A 20,408-nucleotide genomic window follows, 5' to 3' on the forward strand; every position below is an offset into this window, starting at 1 on the left:
ATACAGCTCCATGGGTACTGACACAGAACAACATATTTCATGACATATGCCAGGGATACTAAACCTGATTCTGATTGAAAGTGGCAAATTATGGAAGGTGATTCATTAAACATGGGGCAGAGTTAAGACAAAGGAAACCAAACCATTTCTCTTGCTGGAAGAGGAAAGGGTTTGAGAAGTGTGGAGAATAGAACAAAGCTGGCTTTTTTTAAATGCACAAACATGTTTGGTCAAAAAAGAGAAGATTACAAAGGAGGGAGACTGTTTTCGGGCCCTGATTCATGGTAGAAGTGTGGGTCGGCTTGGGATGGGCTGCAGGTCTGGTGAAAGTGGATGTTCTTGGTGAAATGAACTATCTGGGACCAGGAAATTGGAAACTATCCAAGTTGTAAAGAATGCCAGAGGGGTCATGGATGCAAACTGTAGGGGACTGGACAAGGGGAAATGATAAGGTAAGAAGGAATGTGACTGGTTCCATCTGTTTGTAGATATTAAGAATGTATTGAAGGCAACCTGTGTAATGTTTAAAGATGGAAACTGGAGGGATGATCTCTGGAGAAAAGTGATCAGTGACTGTGTGGGAGATAATACCTGTTGTTGTTTATTATATGGAAAATCCTGTATTTTAACTTCATCTGGTTGACAAGTTAGGTTTAGGAACTCCTGATACTGTTCTGTTCTCATGCGTCCAATCTTCACCTGGAGTCGGTCTCATGAGGTTGTTGGTCAATGTAGAATGGGAGGAATGAGATTACAGATTCTAGCGATGGCTGCACAGTCTCTAAAGGTCAATCAGTTTTGTGCTCTATATGTTCGGCATCCATTCCATCAAATTGGCAGTAGCACCACACAAGCTCTGTGTGAAGATGAGAATTTGCCTCTACAGGGCCTCGTTACTTTTCCTATCAGTATTGTTAAGGTAGAGGCATCTGAGACAGGTAGACTAATGAGGGCAAAAATTAATGTTAATCATGGTTTTCTCAAAGGCAATGTTCAGTTTATTGTCTTCTACACAAGTACATGCACTGTATGCAGAGATGCCATGAGAAACCTGCTTGCAGCAGCATATTTACTGACCAGGTCTGGCTGTTGCATTCTTTGTGGTTTTGACAAGATTTGGTTAACAATGCAATTTTACTGCATTTTCATCTGGAGTACAGTAAAACTCAGATACCTAGTACTCAGTTGTTCAGAAAATCTGATGGTTTGGTGCCTGGCTTACCCTTAGTGCAGGGCTCTGGAGTGTGGGTTGGATGTGCACTGTCTGGACCATGGACTGTGTGTGTGGCAAGAGCCAGGATCAAGGTTGGGAACACTGGGATTTGAGAACATAGATAATTTTATGATTGGCGTTGGGGCAAGCTGAAACATACAAGCTGTACCCCACTGGGTTCTCTGAAAAAAATTATTGTACTACCCTATAAGACATATGAATAAATTAAAGTTTGTTGGAGTATTAATAGGGCTAACAGACTGTAAAATCTGCTGGTCCAAAATCACCAAAGTCCCAAGGGTGATGGAATATGAGAACTTTAAGGTTCATCGGACCTAACCATTTCTTCTGAGTGGTGTTTAATCATGGAGGAGTATCACTGAAAAGACGGAGTCAGGCTGAATCAGCCAGATTCTGCAAGCGTGATCTGCCTGGGAGGTAGTTTTCCCCTGATAGAAAAAAAATCCCGAATGTCTTTGAGAAAATATTGCACTGTCAATGAGGATGGGTGTGGTTTATGTTGGATGCAGTGATGCGAATGATGACTGAAAAAACACATACAGTACTTATCCCACTTTGTCATACAGTTTGGTGATACTGAGCGTGGCCATTATCACATCACTTCCAAGACAAATAAGGGAAAATCATTAGACTTTTCTTTAAGACTTAAGAGAAGAGATGTGAGAGAAGGCAGAAAAGTTGTAGATAGATATTTTTCCCCCAGTTTATTTATTGTTTTCCTTCTTTATGTTTGCACGTTTAGAACAGTAGTGATGTAAGGCAGGCTGGTTGAATGCACCTCTTGTGGGATGTGGAGGACAGGGAGGCCTCCAGTGTCCCTGACGACCACACCTGGAGAAACGCATCCAGCTACAGTTTCTAACACTCCACGTTAAGAAATTGGAGCCGGAACTGGATGAACTCCAGATCGTTCGGGAGACTGAGTGAGTGATAGGAGATATAGAGAGGTAGTTGCACCCTCGATGCAGGACATGAGAATGGGTGACAGGAAGGGGAAAGAGGTTGAACAGTTTGTGCAGAGTACCTCTGGGTTCATCCCCCTTAACAGTTCTTTGGATACTGTTGAAGGGGGGATGACCTAGCAGAGGAAAGTTACAGTGGTCAGCTCTTTGGCCTGAGTCTGGCTCTATGATTCCGAAGGGAAGTGGGGAGAAAAGGGTAGCTGTGGTGATTGGGAATTCATTAGCTGGGGGAACAAAAAGGAGTTCTGTGGATGAGAATGCGATTCCCGGATGGTACATATTGTTGCTTCCTGGGTGCCAAGGTCCAGGACATCCCAGATGGAGTCCTCAGCATTCTTAAGTGGGAGGGTTAACAGCCAGAGGTCATGGTCCATGTACCATGACAAAGGTAAGAAGAGTGGTGAGGTTCTGCATAGGGCGTTCAGGGAGTTAGGTGCTAAGTTAAAGGGCAGGACCTCTATGGTTGTGATCTCAAGATTGCTACCTGTGCCACGTGCTAGTGAGGCCAGAAATAAGAAGATCATACAGTTTTAACACATGGCTAAGGAGATGGTGCAGGAGAGAGGGTTTTAGATTTTTAGATCATGGGCTCTCTTCCAGGGAAGGTGGGACCTGTACAGAAGAGATGGTTTGCCCCTCAACTGGAGGGGGACTAATATTCTAGCATGAAGGTTTGCTAGTGCTGCACAGCCGTGCAGTGGGAGTGTGGGTGGGTGTGGGGGCCCGAGTACCAGAATACACAATGGAGAAGTTGTGGAGATGATGCTGTTAAGACCTCAGACAAAGTCAGGAATCAGAAGGTTGAGCATGGTGTGATTAATGTCCTGAGCTGTGTATACTTCAATGCAAAAAATATTGCAGGAAGGGCAGATGAGCTCAGGGCATGGTCAACACTGGGAATTATGATATTGTAATGAATAATGAGACAGTTGCAGAAAAGACAGGACTGGCAGCATGATATTCTGGGGTTCCATTGATTTAGATGTGACAGACGGGAGCGAATAAAGGAGGGGAGTGGCATTACTACTCAGGGAAAATGTCACAGCAGTACTCAGTCAGCACAGACTGGAGAATATCAGTCCAGAACCTTTTGGTGGAACTGAGGAATAAGAAAGGTATGACCACATTAATGGGCCTGTATTATAGACCACCCAACGGTCTGTGGGATTTAGAGGAACAAACTTGTACAGAGATCACAGACTGCTGCGAAAAACATAAGGTTGTTATAGTGGGTCATTTTAACTTTCCACATATTGGCTGGATTCCCGTACTGTAAAGGAACTAGATGAGGTAGAGTTGTTAAACATGTTGAGGAAAGTTTCTTTAATCAGTATGTAGAAGTCCCAACTTGATCTGCTGTTAGGAAATGAGTCAGGGCAAGTGACAGAAGTTTGCATAGGGGAACACTTTGCATCCAGTGATCTTAATGCCATTAGTTTCAAAGTAAATAGGGAAAAAAATAGGTCTGGTTTGCAGTTTGAGATTCTGAATTGAAGAAAAGCCAGTTTTAATGGTAACAGAAAGGATCTGGCAATTGTGGATTGGGATAGGCTGTTTTCTGGCAAAGATGTACTTGGTAAGTGGAAGGCCTTCAAAAGAGAAATTTTGAGATTACAAAATTTATATGTGCCTGTCAGAATAAAAAGTAAAGATTACAGGTTTAGGGAACCTTGGTGTTCAAGAGATATAGAGGCCCTGGTTAAGAAAAAAAAAATGACATGCATTGCAGGTCTAGGCAGGTAGGAAGGAACAAATGAGGTGCTTATGGAGTATAAGAAATGCACGAGAACACTTAAGAAAAAAATCAGGAGGGTTAAAAGAAGGCATGAGGTTGCTCTAGCAGACAGGGTGAAGGAGAATCCTAAGGGTTTTTACAGATATTCTAAGAGCAAAAGGATTGTTAGGAACTAAATTAGTCCTCTGGAAGAACAGAATGTGGAGTGAAAAGAGATATGGGAGATCTTAAATGGATGTTTTTCCATCTATATTTACACAGGAGACGGACATAGAGTCTATGGAAGTGAGGTCACATACCATATACAGATTGTAGAGGAGGAGGTATTTGCAGTCTTCAGGCAGATTAGGGTGGATAATTCCCCAGGGCCTGACGAAGTATTCCCTTTGACCCTGCGGGAGGCAAGTGAAGAAATTGCAGGGGCCCTAGCGGGGATATTTAAGTCATCCTTGGCAACAGGTGAGGTACCAGAGGATAGCAGAATAGCTAGTGTTGTTCTGCTGTTTAAGAAAGGCTCTAAAAATAAACCAGGAAATTATGGGCCTGTGAGTCTGACATACATGGTGGGAAAGTTATTGGAAGGTATTCTAAGGGACCAGATGTATGAATATTTGGATAGATGTGGACTGTAGCCAGGAGGTGGTGGTAGATGGTTGTCTTTCTTACTGGAGGCCTGTGACTAGTGGAGTGCCACAGGGATCAGTGCTCAGTGCAGAGTTGTTTCTCATCTATACTGTACCAAGGATCTGGATGATAATGTGGTTAACTGGATCAGCAAATTTGCTGATGACACAAAGATTGGGGGTGTAGTGGGCAGCAAGGAAGACTATTAGAGACTGTACAGGGATCTGGACCAGCTGGAAAAATGGGCTGAAAAATTGGCAGATGGAATTTAATGCAGATACGTGTGAGGTTTGCCCTTCAGTAGAACCAACCAGGGTAGGTCTTACACAGTGAATGCTATGGCATTAGAGAGTGTGGTAGAACAGAAGGATCTGGGAATACAGGTTCATAATTTATTGAAAGTGGTGTCACAGGTAGACTGGGTTATAAAGAAGGTTTTTGGCCCATTGACCTTCATAAATCAACGTTTTGAGTACAGGACATGGGATGTTATCTTGAAGTTGTATAAAATGTTGGTCAGGCATAATTTGTAGTTTTAGTCACTAACCTACAGGAAAGATGTAAATAAGGTTGAAAGAGTACACAGAAAATTTACAAGGGTGTTGCCAGAACTGGAGAACCTGAGTTATAAGGAAAGATTGAATAGGTTAAGACTGTATTCCCTAGAATACAATGTAGAATATTGTGGGGAGATCTGGTAGAGGTATACCAAATTATGATAGGTATTAATAGGGTAAATACAAGCAGGCTTTTTCCTCTGAGGTTGGTTGGGTCTACAATGAGATAAGGGTGGGTTAACGGATAAGGGTGAGAGGTGAAAAGTTTAAGGGAACCATCAGGAGAAATTTCTTTACTCAGAGGATCGCATAGGTGTGGATTGAACTGCCAGTGCAAGTGATGTATGTAAACTCAATTTCAAAGTTTAAGAGAAGTTTGATTAGCTACGTGGATTCCAGGGATACGGGGTGCAATGGTCCTCAATGCAGGTTGATGGGAGTAGGCAGGTTTAAGTAGTTTGGCATGGACTAGATAGGCCAAAGGGCCTTTTTCTGTGCTGTACTTTGCTGTGGCTCTATGGTGTAGGTAATCATGGAAGAGTTCTTTCCTCACCCATATCATTTGGGAGCCAAATATCTTCTACAGTAAGCTAGTAGTTTCATGATTATAATTAATTAGTAAAGTTTTTAATGCCAGAGGTTTTTAAGTAATTGAATTTGAATTTTTCAGCTTTCCTCCAGGATTTGAACTCCTGCTTTGAAAACCTTGACAAGTCTAATAACACATAAGGCAATAATCCCTTGCCCACTTTTAGAAATAGTTAATAATAAAGGTCCCACACAAGTGAAGCTTGTTTTTGAAAATAATGTTAAATTTGCTTCTTGTTCCTATTCCTGGAAAGGGTTTTCTTTTTCTGAAAGAACTATATTCTTTCACAGATACTGTTCCTGACAACTGTCATACACTCCTCAATATGAATCACTGGATGGTGATGACTAAAAGGAATTTTAGCTGATCTCATCTCCCTGATTTTCAAAAGTATGGTAATTTGTAATGTCTTTCTGCAATATGCCTGAGACCTGATGCTATTTCAGAATTCCCAGAATACTGGCTGAGTATTCCTGCTACTTATTATGTACAGTAATTTGACTACCAATGGGAAGAGAGGGTCACTATAATGTATTTGTTGTTAATGTCATATCCAAAACAATTTCCATATTTGTAAGGGATGAGTTTGTAAGTAACTGACTCAAAGATGTAATGTTGCCCCATGAGATCCTGGTTTTTCAGAAGTCTGACAGGCTCTTATTGTTCTTGGACATTGTTGATATTCTTATAACTTCTGTAGAAGATCTAACTCTAGAGGTGTAAATTTTGCATAGAGTTTTAAAAGAAAGCTAGTATGCAGAGTTTAAGTTTATAATCTACGTTTTCCATTAGCTGAACATTCCAGAGGCAAAACTTGTAATAATGAAGAATGAATGTCCTCGGGACAAATTCTAATTTGTGATATGAATGTATCTCATTATAGGATCCTTAATTTAATTGCCTGAACAATATTATTGCTTACTTTTGAGAGAGAAAAATTGACCAATTAAATTTATAATTTCTTTCAGTGTTATTGCTTTGAAATTGTGATGTTGAGAAGCAGAACTCTTGCACATTTTGTCAAATGTACATTCTATGAAATGGATTTGATGTCACTACTCTACTTGGTCTCAAGTCCTTTATAGGAATCTGAGCAAGGTTTTGGAATTTTGTCCTAATATGCTCGTGCACAACATTAACTTTTTTGTTTGAGTGTGTTTCTGTGAAGTGTCTTGCAGAATTAAAAGCACTGTATAAACAGTTATTGCTATCTTCGTTTTCAAAGAATGTTTTTAAAACCTTTAATGTTTTCTAAGATAAGGGAAATTTGTTCAATGTAGCAATATGATTTGAAACAATTAGTTTTAATTTTGGCTAGGAATTATTTATCAGCTGGGGAACTCTTGTTTTTCTTAATATGGTTTGTAGTTTGTCTGGGGTCTACACAGTTTGGCATGAAGTCTTGTGAAGAATTATTGACTTGGTTTCCACTTTCTGTCCTTCATGATTATCTGCCCGAGTTTCACCCTGTATAAAAGTATCTCTTTGAGATTCAAGATTCAAGATTCAAAAAACTTTATTATCATTCTAACCGTACATCAGCTCTGCAGGGCAGAATGAGACAGCGTTTCCCAGGAGCAGTGCAATCATAACATAACAAGCGCAACACTAAATAATAAACATAACAATAAATAGTAAAACACAACAGCCACATGTCGGTTAAAATCAAGTTATAAGTGTCCAGTGCAAGTTAAAAGTGTCCAAAGCAGAGTCAGCTAGAGCAGCTATTTAGCAGTCTGACTGCCTGTGGGAGGAAGCTGTTTAGTAGCCTTGTGGTTTTAGTTTTGATGCTCCTGTAACGTTTGCCTGATGGCAGAAGAACAAACAGTTCATGGAGAGGGTGTGAGGGGTCTTTAATGATGTACCGTGTCTTCTGGAGGCATCGACTCTGAAAGAGGTCTTGGACAGAAGATAGGGAGACCCCAATAACCTTCTCTGCTCCCCTAACCACCCTCTGCAAGGCTTTTCTGTTGACAGCACTGCAGCTGGAGTACCAGGTTGTGATGCTAAAGGTCAGCACACTCTCAACCACGCCTCTGTAGAATATAGTTAAGATGTTAGTGGGGAGTGATGCTTGTTTAAGCTTCCTCAGAAAGTGCAATCTCTGCTGGGCTCGTTTCACAATCCCAGTGGTGTTCTTGGACCAGGTGAGATTGTCCGAGATCCGCACCCCAAGGAACTTGGTGTTTTCCACTCTCTCCACTGTGGAGCTGCTGATGCTGAGGGGTGTGTGCTCCGGCTGAGACCGTCTGAAATCGACGATCATCTCCTTGGTTTTGCATCAAGTTGTTATCACTGCACCAGCTCTCTAGGTGATTGACCTCCTCCCTGTACATTATTTCATAATTTTTGCTGGTGAGCCCCACCATTGTGGTATCATCAGCAAATTTAATGATCAGGTTCTCCTTGAACCCGGCTGCACAGTCATGTGTTAGCAGTGTAAACAGCAATGGGCTAAGTACACAGCCTTGTGGAGATCCGGTGCTCAGCGTGATGAAGTCAGAGTTGTTCCTGCCAACACGGACTGACTGTGGTCTCTCTGTCAAGAAATCCAGAATCCAGCGACACATGGCAGTGTTAAGGCCAAGCAGCGACAGTTTCTCCACTAGCCTCTGCGGGATGATGGTATTGAACGCTGAACTGAAATCAATGTACAGGATTCTGGCATAAGTGTCTTTGTTGTCCAAGTGAGAGAGAACTGTGTGCAGTGTGGTGGATATTGCGTCCTCCATAGAGCGATTTTGACGATAAGCAGACTGTAGAGGATCCAGCGATGAGGGGAGGCTGGCTGTGATATGAGGCTTGACAAGCTGTTCAAAACATTTCATCACTATGGTGTCAGGGCAATGGGACGGTAATCATTCAGACAGGCTACAACTGATTTCTTTGCTACAGGGTTGATTGTGGAGGGTTTGAAGCATCTGGGGACATTCTTGATTCTGTCAAGACCATTTTAAGCAATATCCACATAAAGCTGGGGGAACTCCGCAGGTCACATCCATGGAAAAGAGTACAGTCAATGTTTTGGACCGAGACCCTTCATCAGGACCACTTTAACCTCTTTTTCTGAATTTTAATTATGCCTATCAAATCAACTTTTAATCTTCACTGGTCCAGCACTGACTTGTCAAATTTATTTTCTTTTCAGTATTCTGTTGGTTTTCATTTAGTTTGACTCCCTCTATCCCTTTAATTTTCCTCCTATGTTATAGAACCTAAAACTCCTCAAAAAATCTAATCCTGGGTATTGATTTTTAAGTCTTTGTCATGCTCGGAAATGAGAATTTATGTATATGGTACCAGTTTAAAATCTTGTTGACCTAACCTCTAAATTTACCCTATTGTTGCACATTGAAGCATATAACGTTTTAAACCAAGATGTTCCACCTGGTGTATCTAGGTCAGCGGTCCCCAACCACTGGGCCGCGGACCGGTACCGGGCTGCAAAGCACGTGCTACCGGGCCGTGTGGAAACGACATGATTTGGCGATATGAGTCAGCTGCACCTTTCCTCATTCCTTGTCACGCCCACTGTTGAGCTTGAACGCAAGCGAGGTCATTACCCGCGCATCATCCATGTCAGCGCGGGAAGAAGATCAACTCCTCGAGCTTGCAAATGACGAGGGACTGGAAAGTATGTTTGACATAACATCTCTGCCGGCATTCTGGATCAAAGTCAAGACTAACTATCCTGAGATAGCCATGAAAGCACTGAAAATGTTGCTTCCATTTCCAACATATCACTGCGAAGCGGGGTTTTCTGCAATGAATGCAACTTAAACTAAATTGCGGAATAGACTGGACATAAGGAATTCCCTTTGAGTATCGCTGTCTCCCATCACCCCTTGATAGGACCATGTTGTTGCAGGGAAACAAGCCCAGGGCTTCATGGTCATTGTAGTCTTTCTCGGGGTAAGCTCAACGTATTTGACTGCTACTCTTGTCCGTTGGCAGCCCTACCCTCCCCCCCCCCCCCCCCCCCCGCGGTCGGCCGGTCCGCAAGAATATTGTCAATCGTAAACCGGTCCACAGTGCAAAAAAGGTTGGGGACTCCTGATCTAGGTTACCATATACAGTAGTTTGTATGGTGCTTGCTTATTGTTCTCTAGTGTGGGAAAGATCATTCCAGCAATTACATTAACTCCTCTTCAATTGTTTTGTTATTGATTGACAGAAATATTTTAGAGGGTCTGGAAGTAACTGTACCTGTCTCCACCTTCATTTTCCCTTCCCCAAGCTGCTCCCATCCATTTTTTCCTTTGTCTGCCTCCATCTGTCATCCACCTGCCTCCACTCTCCACCCTTCCCCAATTGTCCATTATCATTCGCTTCCCTCCTGCTCGATCCACCAACCATCTCCTGCGCCCGTCACCTCCTCTTCATGCTGGCTCCTTCCTGTCGTCATTCTTGGTCCTGATGCAGGGATTTTGGCCTGACGCACTGATGATTCCTTTCTGCCTATAGATGCTACTCGACCCACTGAGTTCCTTCAGCAGGTTGTTACTGAAGCACTTCAGTTCCCTGTCGTGTAGCTTTGAGTCTTTATTATTTTGGCTTTATGGTTTAACAGTTCCTGGGGAATACAGAATCCTAAAGTTGATTATTTTGGATATTACTATAGAACCATACAACACAGAAATGTGCTCTTTCAATTCACCTTTTCTGTGTTGACTGTGATGTCCATCTATGCTATTCCCATTTGTCTGTACCCTCTATGAGATAGGTCCTATCTCAGTACATATATAGTAACTCGATCTGCTTCTACAGTGTACTTTGCCAGTTCATTCCAGGTGTCAACACCTTACCCTCAAATCTTCAAATTTCTGCCTTCTCATTTTAACAATTTACCATCTAGTTCTAGTCTCTCCTGCCCTGAGAAAAGTATTTGCAATTATTTTGATTTTAATTTGAATTTTGTTTTACTGAGCTTTCGTTATTAGTATTTAAGTTTAGTTTAGCACTCTTAACCAAACTGGTGCTGCTTTCATTCTCCTTGAAGAGATTTACCTGGTTTTCCATTGATTGAATTGAGATTTTGATTTGTCACTAATTTAGTTTGAGAGCCTTTCTTATGTCTGTCGGTCAGTGAATTAGAGGACATGGCAGAATGTATGCCCATGTGCCTTGCACTGATCCTAAGCCAGCCAAAGTAGTTATTCATAGGTCGAGGTGGGAGGTTGTCATGGGGTCCACCTGTTCTGGGTGTCTTCTTCACAAGTTATTCTCATGGCTGTGGTTCCCTAGGGACTGTCCTGAATACAAGGTCGGATATAGATGGGTGTATATACAAGTTGATGTGGATTCAGGAGGCTGATTCTTGGGTTAAGAGGACACATTGAACAAGTTGGTCCTCTGTTCTCTGTAAGGAAAGGTGATATATTTCCAGCAGCTGCAGATTTTCTCTTGTTTGTGATATAGACATATAAAGAGTAATTTCTAGAGGATATTTCCTCTGATGGTGCCATATAAAGTTCAAAGTAAATCTAAAAGTTCAAAGTTACTTTGAACTTTGAGATAGATTTTGAGACTACAAGTGAGTCAACTGTTCTAGAGGCTGGACAGAAAAATCTCAAAGCCGAAGATTAGACGTCATCTTATTGTATGACAAAGCACAGCAGAGGGGTCAATCTGTTACAATCACTTGCTCTTCTTCCTGTATTGTTCGCCTATGCCTGCAACAATTTTTCTGCTGGAGCAGCTCTGTGAATCACTAGCATCTGTGGGAGGAAACAAATTCTTTCCCCCCCACAGATACTGCATGACATGCTGTGTTCTTCCAGCTGCTGGTTTGTCATTCCAGATTCCAGCATCAGCAGTCTTCTGAGTCTCCTTATTCTTTGCTTTCCTTGGTTTCTTTTAGTGCAGGGGTTCCCACCCCGTTTTATACCATGGACCTCTACCATTAACTGAGGGGACCGTGAGCCCCAGGTTGAGAACTCCTGCCTCATCGACGCTGGAAGAAACATTTCAGCTTCCCATGGGAAGATAGCTTGGAGGAGGCCTTTGAAAGGAAGCTCTCCAAGTACGCAGGACTGGTCAGCGACTGTCAGCAGGCTGGATGGAGAGCGAGGTGTCTCCCAGTGGAGGTTGGTTGTAGGGGATTCGTAGCCCATTCCTTAGCCAGAGCATTCAGCAATTTGGGCATCGAGGGAGAGAGGAAGAGGAGAGCCATCCGCAGTACCACCGATGCGGCAGAGAGGGCCTCAAGATGGCTGTGGCTCAAAAGAGCGGAGCCATGGAGTCATAAGTAGCTAGCCATCTGGACACAAGCTGGGGTCTGATCAGCCCTGGCTGGGTCACCTGGAGAAGGTTGTATGATGTTGAAAGACCCGAAGCACCCGATGATTCCAGGAACATCACTGAAGATGTGCCCAGAAGCATCAATAGATGTATGTACACAGCTTAAGTCCACGTTTAATAGAGCTGTTTTGAGAAACGATCGTACTTTTTGCTCAGCACGTTCTCTGTCGCCCGTAGGCGGCGCTCCCACTGCTTTGGCCGTTCGAGACACCGTAGCTTGGGTCCCACCTGATCCGGCCGTCGCTAGGCGGTTCGGCCCCGGGGCAGACGTGGGGTTGGCGGCTCCCTGGACCCTAAGCTCGTCCTTGCTCGGGAAGCTCAGTGCTGCTGAGACGTACCTGCAAATCACACGCAGCGTTAGCCTAAATCGGTTCCTGTCGGAATTCCGCGTAAGAGTGTCCCTTAAAGGTAAATGTGGCTGCGTTATCTTTGCACTGTGCCCAGATCCCCGGGCAGGCGTGTTGCTGCACTGTAGTGGTTTATATGACTACCTCACCAGTGGAGAAGTGATCTTCCAGCACAGACGTGCCAGTACCCGTCGACATGATCGACACGTTCCACTCGTATCTGATCTCTTTCTCAGAACCGAGATATTGAAGATGGGTGTGCAACGCCGGCCCTCTAAATGCAGGGTGTTTATTGTTGTTGTTTTGTTTGGGAAAATGGCTAATATTGCAGTGTGGTAGCACATTGTTATGTATTGCTGGGAAAGCTATTTCTGCCATTTGTAGTCCTAAGAGTGGCTAGTGGGGGAGGGGTCCACTTTTATTTGTATATTGGCAATCTACCTAAGATGTGAGTTGGTGTGTTGCTTTTGGTATTTTACAGTAGCATCACTGTTTAAATGCCCTTTCATTCTCTAACCTATTGTTTGCTGGCAGCTAGTAGATGCATTCCTTTTAGTTTTCAAATTAAAAAAGAGTAGTATTTTGATTTAAACTAAAATCTTGTTACTTAACCTTGCAGAGAAAGGTCAGAGAATATGTTGAATGTCAGAATCGGGATTATTATCACTGATTTATGTATGCTGTGAAATTTGTTGCTTTGTGGCAGCAAAACTGTAGGTTACAGTAAGAAATATAAAACTAAATGAAGCAAGAAGGAAAGCCAAACAGTGAGGTAGTGTTCATGGGTTCATGGACCATTCGGAAATCTGATGGTGCAGGGGAAGTAGCTGTTTCTAAAATGTTAAGAGTGTCTTCAGGCCTCATACCTCCTCCCTGATGGTAGTAATGAGAAGGCATGTCCTGGATGGTGAGGGTTCTTAATGATGGATGCTGCCTTCTCAAGGTGCAGTGTTTTGCAGGTGTGCTCGATGGTGCAAGGCTCGTGCCCGTGATGGAGCCGGCTGCAACCCTCTGCAGCTTTTCACAACCCCGTGCATCAGAGACAATACCAGGTGATGATGCAGCCAATCAGAATGCTCCCCTCAGTATGTTTGGAAACTTGCTAGTCTTTGGTGACGTACCAAATCTCCAAAAAATCCGAATGAAGTATAGCCACTGGCATGCCTTCTTCATGAATGCATCAGTATGTTGGGTCCAGGATAGATCCTTTGAGATGTTAACATCCAGGAACTTGAAGCTGCTCACCCTCCACTGGTGACCCCTCGATGAGGATTGTGTGTGTTTTCTCCCAACTTTGCCTTCCCGAAGTCCATAATCTGTTTCTTGGTCTGAGGTTGTTGCTTCGATCCCGTTCAATCAGCTGATCTAATCACTCCTGTATGCCTCTTTGTCACCATCTGAGATTCTGCCAACAGTTTTGCCATTGGCAAATTTATAGATGGCATTTGAGCTGTGCCCAGCCACACAGTCCTGAGGGTAGAGATAGTAGAGCAGTGGGCTACGCACACATCCACAAATAGCAGAATCACATACACCTTTAATATTTTGGTAACCAATGGAATATCCCTATATTTTGAATTGGGTTTGATATATTGTGAAGAACTGAGTTATTCTGTTTTGATAAGTGCAAATACATGAGGATGCATTCTGCATCTGGTTAATTCATTCCAATTTCAGACCTTTTAATGTCACTCCAGCTGACGTATTCAGTTTTCTAGCAGTCGTGTCCAGTTGGGTTATTTTGTTCTCTAAACTAGGGCTACTACAGCACAAGCTGGCAATGAATGCCCTGCTTTTCCTATTGAATGTTTCCTGTATCATTTTCTTTCCCCATTCACAGTTGCCCGAGTTAGCCTGGAGTTTGTGACTGAACTTTTCTGATCTACATGGTCCAGAAACTTGTTGGATAAGCTTACTGAGCCAAACATCTCTTGATGTTATTTTAAAAGAGAGTTAGGTGCATGTGCACACATTGTTGATGCAATCTCCTTATCCTAAAATGTATTTCATTTTAATCTTGTCCTCAGGGTGTCTCAGACTGAAGAGCTGCAGAAGAGGGAACCATGTCATTAACAGCTGGTTTGAAAACTGATTATGAGAGGTTGCTTCTGCACTTTCAGCAAACTGGAAGTGTGCGCTATGAGGAGTTCTCTGCCATCTGGCGAGACATGAAGTTCTCTACTATCTTTTAGTAAGAATTCTATTTTTTAGAATGTTAATTCAGTGATTAAGGTTTGCATTTACGAAAATGTTGATGCCCAGATGACTGACATCAGGACCATTAATAGCCGTGAAGTGTATTTAATCTGAGACAGATCCATTTCTCATCTAGTCCTACCGAGTACATTTCATTAGTGGGCTGTTTTTTATGAAAGAGAAATTGAAGTATTAATGTGTATGTGGATAAAAGTGAATAAGTAAATGAACACTATTTCCTGAAAGCATTTAATAAGGAGCTGCATCAAAAGTTATTGTGGAAATTAAAACTTACAGTAAGTTGATGGCATTCTCGGGCGTAGTGACTTTTCCGGGGCCAACCAAAGGTTTTATTGTCTATTTTTTTTAAGCATAATTTTTTTTTTCATGGTTGCTAGACCCTGATGGACATTAGGAGCTTAAAGTCCTGCAGTTGTACCTCATCAGAGTTGTTCATTGCAGGAAAAACTAAGGGGGCTGGACTTGGTGTGGACCGTGCTGCTACCTGCAACAGAGAGGAGTTGGTGCTCAAAGGCAGTGTGCTGTCTAATAGCAAGCGATTGTCTTAGTGATCACAAGACCCTTTTGGACATTGGTAGCGTGCAGTGCTGCAAGTCTGATTCACTGTTTTATTGGTGAACGGTAGGTGCGGACGATGGGGGAGCCAGATGGCCTCAATCATAGCAAGGACTCGGCCTCGAACTGTGGTGTTGCCTGTTTGCAGCTGCCCAGTAGAGAGATGTTGGTATGCTTCACTGGAGTTGTCAGAGGTGGTGTGGCATGGCGTCTTTGCTGGAGTTGGTGCTGCTCTCCAGTGTTAGCTCAGCAGAAGCCAAGAAGGCAGACTGCTGCAACATTCATGGACTCAGGGACTTTTTTATGTGACTGTATTTTACTGCTATCTTATATTTGCTATGTGTGCCTTGTGCTGTGTTCTGTGGTACTATGTTTTTGTATCTTGGCCCTGGAGTAATGCTGTTTCGTTTGCCTATGTTCACGGGTTTTCATGGATGGTTGCATGACAATTAAACCTGAACTTGAACTTAGAAAGCTTTAGCATGGAGGAAATAACTGGATTGGGTAGCTAACAGGAAAGAGAGACTAGGCAGCAGTACAACACACACAAGGTGTGTGTTGGGGGAGGGTGAGCAGCCAGTTGTCTTGGTACATGTTGGTACCAATGACATAGATAGGACAAAGGAGGAGGTCCTGAAGAGAGATTTCCAGGAGTTAGGGAAGAAGCTGAGAAGCAGGACCTCCAGGGTAGTAATCTCGGGATTGCTACCTGTGCCACGTGCTAGCGAGGGCAAGAGTAGTCGGATCAGGCAGATGAATGCGTGGCTGAGAGACTGGTGCAGGGGGCAGGGCTTCAGATTCTTGGATAATTGGGATCTATTCTGGGGGAAGTATGACCTGTTCAAAAAGGACGGGTTACACCTGAACCCGAAGGGGACCAATATCCTGGCGGGAAAGTTTAATAGAGCTGTTAGGGAGGGTTTAAACTAATTTGGCAAGGGGATGGGAACCGGAATGATAGAGTGGAGGAAGGGGAAAACAGAAATAAATCAAAGATTGTGAGCATTAAAGATGTCAGGAAAGACAGGCAGGTGATGGGGCAAATTTGTAGCCATTGGGATGAGATGCAGTGCAATAAAGTTGCAGTGAAATCAAAGCAAAAGTATCAAATACTGGTCTTAAGGTGTTGTACTTAAATGCACGCAGCGTAAGGAATAAGGTGGATGATCTTGTTGTACAGCTACAGATTGGCAGGTATGATATTGTGGCCATCACTGAGACCTGGCTAAAGGATGCATGTCTCTGGGAGCTGAACGTCCAAGGATACACGGTGTATCGGAAGGATAGGAAGGTAGGCAGAGGGGGAGGCTTGGCTTTATTGGTAAGAAATGATATTAAATCATTAGCAAGAGGTGATATAGGATCGGAAGGTGCAGAATCTTTATGAGTTGAGCTAAGAAATCGCAGGGGTAAAAGGACCCTGATGGCAGTTATTTATAGGCCTCCAAACAGCTGCAGTGATGTGGACTACAAATTACAACTGGAAATAGAAAAGGCTTGTCAGAAGGGCAGTGTTATGATAATTGTGGGGGATTTTAACATGTGAGTGGATTGGGAAAATCAGGTCAGCACTGGATCTCAAGAGTGAGAATTTGTAGAATGTCTGCGAGATGGCTTTTTAGAACAGCTTGTTGTTGAGCCCACTAGGGGATCGGCTGTACTGGATTGGGTATTGTGTAATGAACTGGAGGTGATTGGAGAGATTGAGGTGAAGAAACCCTTAGGAGGCAGTGATCATAAGACGACTGAGTTCACTGTGAAATTAGAAAAAGAGAAGCCGAAATTTGACGTGTCGGTATTTCAGTGGAGTAAAGGAAATTACAGTGGCATGAGAGAGGAACTGCCCAAAGTTGACTGGAAAGAGACACTGGCGGGAAAGACAGCAGAGCAGCAGTGGCTGGAGCTTATGCGAGAAATGAGGAATGTGCAAGACAGGTATGTTCCAAAAAAGAAGAAATTTTCGAGTGGAAAAAGGATGCAACCGTGGTTGACAAGAGAACTCAAAGCCAAAGTTAAAGCAAAAGAGAGGGCATACAAGGAAGCAAAAATTAGTGGGAAGAGAGAGGATTGGGAAGTTTTTAAAACCTTACAAAAGGAAACCAAGAAGGTCATTAAGAGAGAAAAGATTAACTATGAAAGGAAGCTAGCAAATAATATCGAAGAGGATACTAAAAGCTTTTTCAAGTATATAAAGAGTAAAAGACAGGTGAGAGTAGATATAGGACCGATAGAAAATGATGCTGGAGAAATTGTAATGGGAGATGAGGAGATGGCAGAGGAACTGAACAAGTATTTTGCATCAGTCTTCACTGAGGAAGACAGCAGTATACCGGACACTCAAGGGTGGCAGGGAAGAGAAGTGTGCGCAGTCACAATTACGACAGAGAAAGTACTCAGGAAGCTGAATAGGCTAAAGGTAGATAAATCTCCTGGACCAGATGGAATGCACCCTCGTGTTCTGAAGGAAGTCGCTGTGGAGATTGTGGAGGCATTAGCAATGATCTTTCAAAAGTCGATAGATTCTGGCATGGTTCTGGAGGACTGGAAGATTGCAAATGTCACTCCGCTATTTAAGAAGGGGGCAAGGAAGCAAAAAGGAAATTATAGACCTGTTAGCTTGACATCGGTGGTTGGGAAGTTGTTGGAGTCGATTGTCAAGGATGAGGTTACAGAGTACTTGGAGGCATATGACAAGATAGGCAGAACTCAGCATGGATTCCTTAAAGGAAAATCCTGCCTGACAAACCTATTACAATTTTTTGAGGAAATTACCAGTCAGCTAGACAAGGGAGATGCAATAGATGTTGTATATTTGGATTTTCAGAAGGCCTTTGACAAGGTGCCACACATGAGGCTACTTAACAAGATAAGAGCCCATGGAATTACGGGAAAGTTACATACGTGGATAGAGCGTTGGCTGATTGGCAGGAAACAGAGAGTGGGAATAAAGGGATCCTATTCTGGTTGGCTGCCGGTTACCAGTGGTGTTCCGCAGGGATCAGTGTTGGGGCCGCTTCTTTTTACATTGTACGTCAATGATTTAGATTATGGAATAGATGGCTTTGTGGCTAAGTTTGCTGACGATACGAAGATAGGTGGAGGGGCCAGTAGTGCTGAGGAAACGGAGAGTCTGCAGAGAGACTTGGATAGATTGGAAGAATGGGCAGAGAAGTGGCAAATGAAGTACAATGTTGGAAAGTGTATGGTTATGCACTTTGGCAGAAAAAATAAACGGGCAGACTATTATTTAAATGGGGAAAGAATTCAAAGTTCTGAGATGCAACGGGACTTGGGAGTTCTCGTATAGGATACCCTTAAAGTTAACCTCCAGCTTGAGTCAGTAGTGAAGAAGGCGAATGCAATGTTGGCATTCATTTCTAGAGGAATAGAGTATAGGAGCAGGGATGTGATGTTGAGGCTCTATAAGGCGCTGGTGAGACCTCACTTGGAGTACTGTGGGCAGTTTTGGTCTCCTTATTTAAGAAAGGATGTGCTGACGTTGGAGAGGGTACAGAGAAGATTCACTAGAATGATTCCAGGAATGAGAGGGTTAACGTATGAGGAACATTTGTCTGCTCTTGGACTGTATTCCTTGGAGTTTAGAAGAATGAGGGGAGACCTCATAGAAACATTTTGAATGTTAAAAGGCATGGACAGAGTGGATGTGGCAAAGTTGTTTCCCATGATGGGGGAGTCTAGTACGAGAGGGCATGACTTACGGATTGAAGGGCGCCCTTTCTGAACAGAAATATGAAGAAATTTTTTTAGTCAGAGGGTGGTGAGTCTATGGAATTTGTTGCCACGGACAGCAGTGGAGGCCAAGTCATTGGGTGTATTTAAGGCAGAGATTGATAGGTATCTGAGTAGCCAGGGTATCAAAGGTTATGGTGAGAAGGCAGGGGAGTGGGACTAAATAGGAGAAAATGGATCAGCTCATGATAAAATGGCGTAGCAGACTCGATGGGCCGAATGGCCTACTTCTGCTCCTTTGTCTTATGGTCTTAAGATGCTGGAGGAACTCAGCAGGTCAGGCAGCATCTATGGAAATGAATAGACAGTTGACGTTTCAGGCTGAGATCCTTCAGGACTGAAAGAAGATGCCAGAGTAAGAAGCTGGGGGGAGTGGAAGGAGTACAACCTTGAAGGTGATGGGTGAAGCTAGGCGGGTGGGAGAAAGGATATGAAGTAAGAAGTTGGGACGTGAGAGGTTGAAAAGGTAAAGGGCTGGAGAAGGAGTCTGGTAGGAAAGGAATGTGAACCATGGGAGAAAGGGAAAGGGGAAGTGATAGGCAGGTGAGGAAAAGAGGTAAGATGGGGGCCAGAGTGGGAGAATGAATAAGAGGGAAAAGGGAGGGGGAAAATAATCACCAGAAGTTGGAGAAATCAATGTTTATTATATCAGGTTAGAGGCTACCTAGATGGAATATGAGGCATTGCTTCTTCATCCTGAGTGTGGCCTCATGACAGAAGAGGGTGCCAGGCACCAACATAGTGGAATGGGAGTGGGGATTAAAATTGATATGGTTATTTCTGTGGAATTGAAGTAGACATCAGTGTGCCTTTTCTGGTTGTTGAGATACAGTGAGTGGTAAATTCAAGAGGTCAATGCGAAGGCCCTCAACTTTTTAGAAGTTGTATAAGTGAATTGGATGAAAGGACCAAAAGTATTATTCTAAATTTGTTAATGTTATTAAGGTAGATAGGAATATAAGATGTGCCACTGTTATTTGTTTCTTTCAGTGGAAAAATGGGCAAAATTGACAGGAGGACTTTTGCAAGGGAAGCGCTAGCTCTGGCAAGTCGATACTTTTTCCCTCCTTACAGCTTTCAGATCCGGTTAGGAGGCTTGTACCTTCTTTATGGACTATACAATACACAGCTCTGTCAACCTAAGGAAAAGGTATGTGCCAGATTTACCTTGCTGAGTGTTCGATTACTCCAAGCTATTAGTGCATATTTGTTTCTATTCCGTAGAGGTTATCCTGTACATTTTGGACACAGAGCTCCTTCCATTGGTGGGGGCACCACAAGTCTGGCCCATAGATATGAAATAGTCACTAGTAAATACTTTGTGATTCAGAGAGAGAAAAAAAACTGCTGTATTCACAGTGGGGAAAATAATAGTTATAGTGGATAGCATTGATGGTAAAAGAATTGAGACGCAAGGAAGCATCAATGGAGTTTAAACGTTGTGTTGACACTTTGGACATTGTTAAATCCTATTTCTGCTATATATTCAATTTATTTTTTCCTGTTTAACTGCAAATAACGATTAATTTATCTTCTCA

The 20,408-nt window shown here is 43.0% G+C and overlaps 1 protein-coding gene across 2 annotated transcripts in view; it reads left to right on the top strand.

The window, feature by feature from the left end:
- Positions 1 to 20,408, top strand: part of snapc1b (small nuclear RNA activating complex, polypeptide 1b) — a 39,442-nt gene that overhangs the window by 1,609 nt on the left and 17,425 nt on the right. The window contains exons 1-3 of one of the 2 annotated variants that reach the window (XM_072271485.1): positions 12,214 to 12,409; positions 14,376 to 14,539; positions 19,861 to 20,020. In XM_072271485.1, coding sequence (XP_072127586.1) covers positions 14,412 to 14,539; positions 19,861 to 20,020 — 288 coding nt within the window. In that variant the 5' untranslated portion in view covers positions 12,214 to 12,409; positions 14,376 to 14,411. Of the gene's footprint in view, positions 1 to 12,213; positions 12,410 to 14,375; positions 14,540 to 19,860; positions 20,021 to 20,408 lie in introns of those variants that run through there. The other variant, XM_072271495.1, reaches the window with a different exon arrangement.

The sequence above is a fragment of the Mobula birostris genome, chromosome 1, assembly GCF_030028105.1.
Source record: "Mobula birostris isolate sMobBir1 chromosome 1, sMobBir1.hap1, whole genome shotgun sequence".
Classification (NCBI taxonomy): domain Eukaryota; kingdom Metazoa; phylum Chordata; class Chondrichthyes; order Myliobatiformes; family Myliobatidae; genus Mobula; species Mobula birostris.